This window comes from Papio anubis, chromosome 2, assembly GCF_008728515.1.
Source record: "Papio anubis isolate 15944 chromosome 2, Panubis1.0, whole genome shotgun sequence".
NCBI classification, from domain to species: domain Eukaryota; kingdom Metazoa; phylum Chordata; class Mammalia; order Primates; family Cercopithecidae; genus Papio; species Papio anubis.
Window position 1 is genome coordinate 123,927,605 of NC_044977.1, and position 12,513 is coordinate 123,940,117.

At 41.2% G+C, this 12,513-nt stretch overlaps 1 protein-coding gene across 8 annotated transcripts in view; it reads left to right on the forward strand.

Moving 5' to 3' along the window:
- The window catches only part of ZBBX (zinc finger B-box domain containing), a 137,190-nt gene that overhangs the window by 99,403 nt on the left and 25,274 nt on the right, over positions 1–12,513 (forward strand). For all 8 annotated transcript variants that reach the window (XM_017955734.2, XM_017955735.2, XM_009201412.2 and 5 more), the window contains one exon: positions 221–478. In XM_017955734.2, the coding sequence (XP_017811223.1) occupies positions 221–478 (258 nt within the window). The remainder of the gene's footprint in view (positions 1–220; positions 479–12,513) is intronic.

The following is a 12,513-nucleotide window of genomic DNA, read 5'->3' on the forward strand; positions in this document are numbered from 1 at the left end:
GGAAAAAAATACACAGAAGTGTTCTTTATGACATTGGAAAAGTAATTTGAGATTAAGAAAATGTGGTTAGCTAGAAAGGGTGATAGTCAAAGTTAATTTTGCATAAACTCTGTTACATGAACTTAACTTCTCTGTGTGCAGGGACCTGGTAACTTGTATCTTTAACTACTCATTCAAATTTTTAAAAGTTGATTTAAAATCTTTTTACTTTTAATTTTAGATTGGAAATCACAGAGACCTTCAACATCAAATTTTCCACTTTCCAACTCTGTTAAAGAAAGCTCCAGCTGCCTTTCATCCTCTCCTTGTCGATCAAGAAGTGCAGCTGCTCAATCATTGTCTAGAGCTACTTCTGAAATTTCAGAAATTGAATATATTGATATTACTGACCAGAAGGAGCTTTCCTTATATGACACTACTGATCAATGTACCTTAGACAGTTTGGAAAAAGAATTACAAGTGCTGACAACTCTTGCAGGTAATGCTATTTTTTTCACTTTCGATAATGCTAATTAACTCTACCCTCAGCCTGATTCTTCATGTCTTGCACTAACAAAACAAGCCAGCAAACAAGAAAGCTTTCCCTTTTCTTCTTTAACCATCAACGATTATGTCTGTTTTCCTGGAAATCCCCTGACATCACTCTGAATATGTTTAAAAATGTGTAGATGCCCAGCCACACCAAAGATGGTCCCCATAGCCTATAAAACACAGCTAAATTGTGGAATGAATAATTTCATGTGCACAGAAAAAAATCTTTTTTTCTCTTTTCTGCAAACCCATTATAGGATTAATCTCTATAGCTTTATGTAAGCCACTGTTCAACATCCTTATTGGAAAACTGAGCCGTTAGATCTTTTAAAGCAGTGCTTTTCAAACTTAAATGTTTATACAGATCTTTCAGGGGATCTTGTTACAATGTAAATTCCGATTGAGTATGTCAGGTAAGGTGAGATTCTGTATATCTAACAGGTACCCAGGTGATGCCAGTGCTGCTAGTTGACAAACCATATCTTGAAAAATTATACCTATGCATTTTATTTCCAACTTCAGTGGACCTAGTCTAGCAATATAGTGACCATATTCTTGAACATGTAAAGTTCTGGCTCAGTAGCAAAACATCAGGGGAATTAATCTTGTATTTGCATCATAAAGGTACTCACACAGTTTGAAAGAAGCCAGCTGCTGATCCAAGAGACAGGCTAGAAAATTATTTGGTCCCATATATTCCATACTTGCTTTTCCCTTGTTCTCCTGTTAGTGGTCTCCTCCTTTATTGATCTTAGAATAATGACTGCTATTTCTCTATAAATTATACATCTTTGTTTTGAAAAAATTAAAGCAATACAAAAATACAAAAAATAAAAAATAAAAACTCACCACAAATTCTAACTACTCTTAAAATAACCATTATTAACATTTAGTGAGAATCATTTTAAACATCACTGTTAATATAAGTATACATATAAGAATATAAACTTAGTAGAATGAACAGATTGAAGGAACGTGATAAAAATTTTACAAAAATAGGTCTATGTACTCCATAATATATTTTAAGTATGCATTTAACCAACTTAATAAAAGGAAAAGTAAAAATAAAATTAAAATTAATCATACATTTCAGATAAATGTTTTTCCACTACAAAAATATTAAGTTGAACTTGTTATAAATGAATTTCTGATGCCGCAAAAGAAACAGCGCTTGAATATAAATTTAGTTTCCTCAGCAAGGCAATTTACTTTTGCAAAAGGGTGCCACTCCTATCAATCAAGATCACAAGTGCACAACAAACAAAGGATACCATAGGGTTTTTATATCCCTAACGCGATCCCTATTTCTGTGTTCTTCTCCCATGGGCTGGGGTCAGACCACACAATCTGAGCTGATCTGATAGGCTACTTGTAAATATTTTTCTAAATATGGAATGGGAGGTGGACGTGAGGTACAGTGATGGAGCGTTTGAGATATGCGGTTTCAAGGAAACAATGGGTACAGGTAACCAAGGGAACAGATGTGAGTTATTGATTAGAACTGATGGGAAGGAGGTAGGCTGTTTACAGTAACTGTTGGCAAGGAAAAACAAGAAAGTTGAGTTGGAGAACAAAGGGTAAGGAAGTTAACAGGCTAAACTTTTTGAAGAGAAACTCAGAAAGATTCATTGTCTCTTACAATTCCTCCCTTTAAAATTTTTATAATCCCTTCTCTTCAAACCTTTTTAACATGTCCTGGCTTTGCTGTTCAACTTGGTCTTCTAAAAGGAAAGGCTTATCTGAATAGGGTGGAGGAACATGAAGGGAGGTTTTAGTGAGTGTTGTCTTTATAAGCCTTTGTACCAGCCCACGGATGCATGGTATGATGCAACACCCAACAAGAATAAGCACACCTATCATGACTGCAAGAGAAATGAAGATTGGGGCCATGACTCCTTTCCATTTACCAAACCATCTTTCTAGCCATCCTGAAAGAAGGCTATCAATTCAAGAATTTTTAGCTAGTTCATTGGACAAAGCAGTCAGTCTCTGTAAGGCCTTTCTTATGCTTCTGTCAGAGGCAGTATTGTTTGGGATAAAGGTGCAATATTGAGTTTTCATCATAATACAAACTCCACCTTTTTCAACTAACATCATGTCTAGGGCCATTCTATTTTCCCAAACCATTTGGCTAGTAGGTCCTAATTGCTCAACTATTCCTTTGACAGCATCTCTAGTGTAATTAATAAATCGTTGCTGGTTATAGTAGATATAATTAATCCAATCTACATTTTTATTAATAGTTACCCATGGAAATAATGATTCAAATTCTGCAGCTATTTGATCTCGGGCTTTGAACCTATCAGGTACCCCCCGTGGTACTCCAATTGTGTCTAAATAAACTTCAGAGTCAAAAGACCCATAAGGGGCTTCTCTTATTTTATGGCTTTGTGTTTTTTCTTTTCCTGGTTGATGAAATGCCAGGGTGAGAGGGATAGCCAATTGGACAAAAGCGTAAGTACTGCTCCAGTTACCTGACAGAGTGTCCAGTAAGGGTCCACGACAACACCTCCACACATCTGCTTGAGGATGACTAAGGGGAGACTGAAGAGTAAGCTCCTGGAAAGGTTTAAGATCACTGTATCCCACTAAGCTTCCAAGGAACACTAAATTCTCCCTCTGTTATGAGAGACACGAGGTGAAATTGACATCAGAAGACAGAAGCTGAATGGCCCTCGGGGGCTGACCCACAGGGTGTTGGATATTGGGATATAGCAGAGAGAGAGGTTGCCATGATTTGTTGCCCCAAGCCATGGAATCTTGGAAGAGAGCTACCATGCAGCCCATGCCCAGTCAACTGGGAAACCATCCGAGTGGAAAGGGGATGATCTGGGCCTCTGGCCGGCCAAGTGCACAAGCATAACAATTGCCTTTATTTAATGTGAGACAGAATATTTGATCCATTCCAACCAGGCATTTACATCTTGATATCCTGTTTCAATTGCTGAAGTTTGCCTTACATCATCTTCTGCTACAATATCTACTTTAGTATTATCATTAGGTACAGAAGAGATGGCAGTCTGATTAGAAGAAAGCTCAGAAGGAGAAGAGAAGGAAGGGGGTGAAGAGAATGAAGGATTAATAAAACGCATTTCAAAAGACTCTCTGAGCTCTGTGCGCTCCTGTGTCATAGAAGCGACTTAAAGTAGGTTTAGGATCAGTAGATGTGGGAATGAGAATAGAAATTTATATGGGATTACATCGGTTATACTGGCAATTAGGGGAGGTGCTCTCCTTAGTGAAATGAATGTATGGTTTTAAGGATAAACCATACATTCACCATACAACCACCCGCTGATGAGGTCCAGCCTTGATATTCGGTTATCAACAGGACATCATTCCAGCTATGACAGACTTGTTTTTCTATATTTGTTAAGGAACAAGAGTCTTGATAGGGGGAGCCTTTCACTTTAAAGGGGCGGACATACTTTTCTGAGGCTGAGAGTTGCCTCTGACTTTGGAGATCTCTACAGGGTATGACTAGACAAGCATCAAACGTAATAACTTGGGGTGTGTTTGATTTAGCTACATTAATGACAAGGTGGTCAGCATTGGAAGGAGAAAAGAAGAAAGAGTAATAAAATAGATGGAAGATAGTTAAATTTTTCTTAACTTTAGTTTTAGGGGGATTTTCCCCTGGAATAATGGCACATGACTTCGGGGGTGACGGTGCTTTCTTGACTTGAGTGTGATGGGTCCATCCTTTCTCTGCTGTCTGGACTGCAGTTTCAATGGTCAGGAGCACTAGGTAGGGTCCCTCCCAGGCCAGCTCAAGGTTTCCTTCTTTCCAGCTTTTGAGGAGGATGTGATCCCTGGGCTGGTGCTAATGGACCAGGAACTGTAGGGGTGGCATCTGTACCATGAGACCTTTGGCTTTAAGAGAAGAGAAGGTAAAGGAGAGACCAAATATGCAATTACTGAGGAATTGATCTTTTGTCTCAAATGTAGGGATACAGGTAGTGGAGTGTACATAGGGCAGTCCATAGAGCATTTCATAAGGGGAAAGGCCTATATCCTTTTGAGGTGTAGTTTGGATTCTTAACAGGACAATAGGAAGACATTTGGTCCATGGTAACCGAGTCTCTACAACTAATTTGGTTAAGTGATTTTTTAAAGTTTAATTCATCCTTTCTACTCTCCCTGATGAAGATGGATGTCCAGGTGTATGATATTCCCATTTAATGTCTAGGTCTTGGGACAACTTTTTAATGATGTGTGCTGTGAAATGGGTTCCATTGTCTGAGTCAATGTTCTCTGTTAGTCCGAATCTATGCACTATATTTTCATTTAGTGCTTTTACTACATTATTGGCCATTGCATTTGAAAAGGGAATAGCTTCAACCCAGTGAGCAAGGTGATCTACTATTAATAACAAATACTTTAGATGAGCTATTAGGGGCATTTCAGTGTAGTCACTCTGAATACTTTGGAATGGTCTTAGCCCTGGATTCCTCCCTACCAAGGGCGGTTTCTTTATAACTTGTCTGTTGTTTTTTTTACATATTATGCAACTCTCCATGACTTGTTTGGCCAAGGTATAAATTCCTATACATCCGTAAACTCTGCGAACTGTGTCATACATGGCTTTGGGTCCCCAATGGGTCTTTTGATGGAAATGAGACAGGATTTCTCTCAGGAGGGGTTTGGATAGCATTTCCCTTTGGTCTGGTAATACCTATTTTCCTTCTGAGTTTTCTTTGGCCCCTATTTTTATTAATTTTTCTTTCTCCATGGCTGAGAAGACAGGGACTGCAGTAGGGGAAGACAAGAGGTTAAGTGAAAGACAGGTGTTCCAGATGAAAAGGCAGTCTGCTTGGCTATCTGATCTGCTAAGTTGTTTCCCTAGCTTTCAAAAGAAAGGTTTTTCTGTTGTCCGGGAACATGAACAATAGCTACTTCTTCGGGCAACTGAAGGTTATCTAATACTTGGGTGATTAACTCCTTGTGAACGAGGTCTTGGCTTTTTCTATTAATAAGACCTTGTTTAGTCCAAATTTTTCCAAATGTGTGGGCCATCCCAAAGGCATATTTAGAATCAATATAGATGGTTCCTTCCTGCAATCACTTTAAAGCTTGGATGAGTGCAAACAACTCACAAGTTTGGGCAGAGCAGTTATTAGGCAATTTGCCTAACTCTGTTTCTTCAAGAGTTTCTCCATCAATTGCTGAACACCCATTGTGTCTTTTTCCCTCAATCACCCAGGAGGAACCATCTATGAATAAGTGTCATCCTGTTTTGAAGGTGGTATCCCCTAGGTCTGGTCTAACCTTTGTTTGGTAGTCAATTAAATTGAGACATAGGTGCTCCCTGTTTAGATTTGGATCTCCTGTTAAGAAACCTGCTGGGTTGAGTGAATTATCAGCAGTTAATGTTAAATCATCTTTTTCTAGCAAAGTGGTTTCATATTTCAGGATTCTGGAGTGGTAAGCCATCTCCCGGCTTCTTTATTTAGTATTGCTCTAACTTCTTGGGGTGTACTTGCAGTCAACTTTCCCCCAAAAGTTAACTTTCTGCTTTCTTCAACTAATATTGCTGTAGCAGAAACAGATTGGATGCATTGAGGCCATCCACAAGTGACTGGGTCTAAAACCTTTGATAAGAAGGCTACAGGCTGCCGGCAGCAACTATGCTCTTGGGTAAGCACTCCTACAGCCACTCCATTATTTACATTGACGAAAAGGTGAAAGGACTTTTCTAGATAAGGCGAAGTTAAAACTAGGGCAGTCATAAGTCTTTCTTTTAATTCCTCAATTTGGTTGACTTCCTAAGAAGTCCACAGGAGATAGTCAGGTTTTTCTCGAGCAGGCTTCTGGTATAGCAGCTTACTGTGTAAGGCATATGAGTCAGTCCAAAAGCGGCAGTATCCAACTAATCCTAGAAATTTTCTGAGCTCATGTTTAGTTTGAGGCAAGGGTAAATACACGATGCCTTCATCTTGCTCTGGCTCTATTCTCCACTTGCCTGCACTTATTAAATGGCCTAAATATTTGACCTCAGGTTCTACATACTGAAGCTTTTTCTTTGAGACTCATAACCCCTCGGAATGTAGATGATCAAGGATATGTATGGAATAACTGGTTAGTTTTTCTACATCCTCTCCTGATAGGAAGATATCATCAACATACTGGAGCATGCAAATGTGCTTTGGAACAGAAACCTTTTCTAGCACTTGTTCTAAAATCTGACTAAAGAGGTTGGGTGAGTCTGCGAACCCTTGGGACAAAACTGTCCACCAATACTGTTGTTTTTACCCTGACTGGGTGTCTTCCCACTTAAAAGCGAATGTGCTTCAGCTATCTTCAGCTAGGGGACATGCCCAAAAAGCATCCTATGAGTCTGTTCCAGTAAACCATTGATGATGACATGGAATTTTACTGAGAATACTGTAAGGGTTAGGGACAATGGGGAGAATAGTTTGGACTATTTGGTTGATAGCTCTAAGATTTTGTACTAACTGGTATGACCCATCTGATTTCTTGATGGGCAGTATTGGGGTATTATAAGGAGACATACAAGGCTCAAGAAGCCCATCTTTCATGAGACTTTCAATTATGAGCTTTAATCCTATCTGTCCTTCTAAAGGGATAGGGAATTGCTTCCTCTTCACCACTTCCTCGGGGGTTTTTAGCTTGACGTGGATTGTGGGAATCTGAAGTTTTCCTTGGTTTCCTTCACATTGAATAAATACATTTTTCATCTGTGGTGGTGAGTAAATTTAATGAGGCAGGGAAACCTTTTGGGCTAACTTGTAAGACTATGCCTAACTTCAACATTAAGTCTCTTTCTAATAAGTTAGTTCCTGCCTCAGGGATCAATAAAAATTGGATATGAGTCAATCAATCTTAGAATTTAACTTCTGTACTTTCTAAGACTTTTTCTTTAAATGGCTCCTCTCTTATCCCAGAGACTAAAAGGTCTTCTGAAGAGCAGGCAATGTCAGATGGAGGGATACCAAGGAGGGAGCGACCCCTGAATTGACTAGAAAGGTGATAAGCTCATGATGGGGTCCAACTTCCAATTTTATCAAGGACTCCTGGTGGGACTTGAAGTAAAAGAGACAGAGCCCCTGAGCCCCCTATTCCTCCTCAGAGGTCATGAGGGAAAGGGCTTGTCTCTCCTTTTCTAATTCGGGATTAGACCATTAAGTGGTCTAATTCGAAGACCACTAAGAGGTTGGTCTTCCCAATTTTCTAATTTTTGTAACTTCTTTGAAATATCTGGCCAACTCTTAGTGACAGAGTGGAGTTTTAACATTCCTTGTCCAAGGGGGTCTTCTAAGTTGAGGCCTGAAATTGTCTCATTTGGTCCTTCAATCTGTCTAGAAATTTCATAGGCCCCTCATCTTTTTCCTGTTGTATATCAAGTGCTTTAGAGAGGTTGTGGGTTCAGGGTACTGATTCCCTAATTCCCTTTATTATCATCTCCCTTAGGTCTTATATATTTTCCCGGTGAGCTGGGTTATTATTCTCCCACTGGGGGCCTTGGCCAGGGAACTTTTGATCTGTGGTAAGAACATCTTGACCCGGAGGGTGTTCAGGCTCCCAAATTGCCATAGCAGCCCTACGGATCATCCCTCTCTCTTCCTCAGAGAAGAGAATGCCTAAAATGGACATTAACTCAACCCAGGTGTGTAACTGAGGTCCCAGAGATTGATCAACTTGATCTGCTACACCATAAGGGTCATCTAATAATGGTTTAAGTTCCTTCTTTAAATTCCGGACTTGTTAACTAGTTAAGGAAGCACTTACAAAGCCGATAGCACCCCCTCCTTGTGGTACCTCTCTCAAGGGGAAGAGAGTCAGAGCTGACTCCACAGATGTGGAGGGAAATGGGAAATTTTGGATATCTCTTTTACATTGTTCTACTTCACGTTGGAGTCCCTTCAGGGAGGGGCACTTAGGCTGAGAGGGAACAGGTTCATGGGATGATGATTCCCAAGAATCAGAATTGTAAGGAGGAGGAATAACGTGAGCAGAGGAAGGATCCGGGGCAAGATCTGGGGCAGCAGCGACTGCCTGCGGGGAAGGATTGGGGCAATGAGTGGCGGAAAATGTTCTAGGGGATCCCATGCTCTGGAGTCCTTAGTCATGGGAACCAGCTTTTCTGAGTCTTCATTGTGCAGTGCTAGATTGGGTTTTTCCCCAGTTGTTTTTAAGGGATAGAGGAGAACAGGTCCCTGTCTCTAACAAAGAGTAGAGTCCAGTTTCTCTTGAGAACACTGAACTTTTATCATTTACATGTTGAATTAGGAGTTGACACATTACATTCTCATTTGACCCAAACTTTGGCGAGAAGATTGAGAGTTTGAGGAGAGGACTCTGGGTCCAAATAAAACAGCAATATTTCATCATTTGTTGCTTTATCGTATTAGAAATTTCTTGCCTATCCTTCCCTGGAGGCTTATTAAGGATCAATTCCCTTGTATGAGGAATCTCTTGCCTGTCCTTAGCCCCACCTGTTGGAGGTTCCTTGCACCCTTCTTTTGCTTCCTCCACTGTGACCACTTCCCTTGCAGGAGTATTTCAGATCCCTCTTAGCATGGATGGTGGGTCAGTATAAGCCCTGACAGGACCCCCAAAGGGCCACCATAAGCCATATGAGGTGACCATGGAACCGCAGATTGGACTCACTCACTCCGCAGAGCAGTAGTGCTTGTTACCACTCACACACTTTCAACCTCCAGAATCCCGACCACCAAGGAAATACTTTGTCGCCCCTGCGACTTTTCTTACCTTGGTCTGTGCACAGAGTTTAACTGGCCGCCGTGGTATATGAGTCCCCTTTTCCCAAGCTGCTGGCGTCTTCCTTTCCCAAGTTGCTGAGAGTCCGGGTTTATTCATCACACTGGGTGGGTCTTGATTCGTCACCCTGAGGCCACCACAATGAGGCAACGGGGTGCGCCATCTCATGAGAAAGGACGAGAGATCCCTCCCCAGAGGAGAATGGGCTCCCCCTGCAGGCCACCAAATTGTGATAAATGAATTTACAATGCCTCAAAAGAAACAGCACTCGAATATAAATTCAGTTTCCTCAGCAAGGCAATTTACTTTTGCAAGAGGGTGCCACTCGCGTCAATCAAGTTCGCAAGTGCACACCAAACAAAGGAGACCAGGGCGTTTTAATATCTTTAATGCTAGCCCTATTTCTGTGTTCTTCCCTCATGGGCTGGGGTCAGACTGCAAAATCTGAGCTGATCTGACTGGCTACTTGTAAATATTTTTCTAAATATGGAAGGGAGGGGAATGTGAGGTACAGTGATGCAGCGTGTGAGACGTGCGGTTTCAAGGGAACAATGTGTACAGGTAGCCAAGTGAACAGATGTCATTTATTGATTAGAACTGATGGGAAGAGGGTAGGCTGTTTACAGCAACTATTGGCAAGGAGAAACAAGACAGTTGAGTTGGAGAACAAAGGGTAAGGAAGTTAACAGGCTAAACCTTTTGAAGAGAAACTCAGAAGGATTCATTGTGTCTGAAAAACTGTACAAAATTACCCTTTTGTAGACCAACAACAGTGGAATATTGGCAACTTTATATGGTTTAATCCATTATTTTTTACAAATATACCTTTAAAAGTTCAGAGAGAAGGGCAGGAGAAACATGGCAGAATAGAAGCCTGCATCATTCATTTCCCCATCCTCCCCCATGCCGAAACACCAAATTTTAACAACTATCTACACACAGGAAAGCACTGTGGCAGCAACCAAAACTCAGGTGAATAATCACAGTACCTGGTTTTAACTTCATGTTGTGGAAAGAGGTATTGAAAAGGGCAAGAGAGATATATTGAATTACCAATGCCACCCCTCCCCCACCTCCTGGCCGGAACCCTGTAGTGTGGAGAGACAATCTGTGCTCTATGGGGAGGGAGAGCACAGCAACTAGAAGACTTCACATTCACCTCAGTACTACCTGGTCACAGCAGAGAATAAAGCTGTGCTGGACTCAGCCAGTGCCCATGCATGGAGGAAGCATTTGAACCAGTCACATCCCAGAGGGGAATCATCCATTCCAGCAGTTAGAACTTGACTTCCTTGGCAACCTACGCCACATTGAGCTGAAGTGCCTGGGGGTCCTAGGTAAACTCAAAAGGCAGCCTAGGACACAAGGACTGCAATTCTTAGGCAGTGGCTAGTGCTAGGCTGGGCTTGTGCCCAGTGAACTAGGGTGTCACGTGACCTAGGGTGTCACATGACTGGGCTTGTGCCCAGTGAACTAGTCAGTGAACTAGGGTGGCACATGACCTAGAGAGACACCACCTGGCACAGCCAAGGGAGAGCTTGCACCATCCCTCCCCCAACCCCAGGCAATGTAGCTCATAGCAACAAAAGTGACTCCTTCCTTCTGCATAATGAAAGGAGAGTGAAGAGTAAGGAGGGTTTTGTCTTGCATCTTGGCTACCAGCTTAGCCACAGTAGGATAGGGCACTGAACAGAGTCGCGAGCCCCCCATTTCAGGTCCTAGCTCCTAGATGATAGTTCTTGACACAACCTGAGCCCAAAGGGACTCTGCTGCCTTGAAGGGACAAGAACCCAGTCCTGGCAGGATTCATCACCCGCTAACTGAAGAGCCCTCAGACCTTGAATAATCTCCAGTGATACTAAGGTAGTATACCACAGGCCTTGGGCTCTAAGATGCACTGGCTTCAAGGGAGACCCAGCACATCCTCAGCTGTGGTGACTACAATGAAAATGATGAAAAATTGCATTTTACAAAAGCAGAGGGAAGATTGAAGGGGACTTTGTCTTGTACCCTGGCTACCAGCTTGACTATAGTGGAATAGAGCAACAAGCAGGTTCTTGGGGACCTCAAGTCCAGGCCTAGATTCTTGAACAGTATTTCTGGACTCGGCGTGGCCTGGGCCAGATGGGAGCCCACTATCCTGAAGGATGACTCCCAGGCCTGGCAGCATTCATCATAAGCTGATGGAAGAGCCCTTGGGCTTTAAGCAAACATTGGTGGTGGGCTAGCAGAAATCCCCATGGACTAGGGGTGGCCGTGGTCACAGAGACCTCTGCCTATAGAAAGGGGAGGGAAGAGTGGGAAGGATTTTGTATTGTGGTCTGAGTGCCAACTTAACTGCAGTAGAGTAGAACCTCAGGTTAACTGCTGAGATTGTTGACTGTGAAAGTATAATGCTCACTGGCATAAACACAGAAAAAAGCACAGAATAGTATAACACTGTAATGGTGATGGGTAAACTTCTCCTGACTTAAGTAGAAAGACTAAATGATGAATCAACCAAAAATAGTAACTATAACAACTTTTCAAGACACAGACAGTATAGTAAGACATAAAAACAACAAAAAGTTAAAAAGCAGGTGCATAGTTTAGAGTTTTTATTCATTTTCATGTTGTGTGTTTCTTTATTTATGCAATCAGTGTTAACTTGCCATCAGTTTAAAATGATGGGTTATAACATATTACTTGCAAGTCTCATGGGAATCAAACTGAAAAACATTCAAGAGATATACAAAAAATAAAAGGCAGTAAATTAAAGCATACCAGCAGAGAAAATTACCTTCATCTAAAGGAAGACAGGAAGGAAGGAAAGACAGAAGAGAAGACTACAAAACAAACAGAAAACAAACAATGAAATGGCAGGACTAAGTCCTTTCAATAATAACATTGAATGTGAATGGATTAAACTCTTCAATCAAAAGACAGAATGGCTGAATGGATAGAAAAACAAAGTCCAGTGATGTATTGCCTGTAACAAACTTACTTTACTTAAAATATACACATGAACTGAAAATAAAGGAATGGAAAAAGATATTCCATGACAATGGAAACCAAAAATGAGCAGGAGAAGCTATACTTTATCTGACACAACAGATTTCAAGACAAAAATTACAAGAAGAAGATCATTATATAATGATAAAGGGGTCAATTAAGCAGAGGGTATAATGGTGATAAATATATATGCACCAGCACTGGAGTACCCAGATATATAAAGCAAATGTTATTAGAACTAAAGAGAGA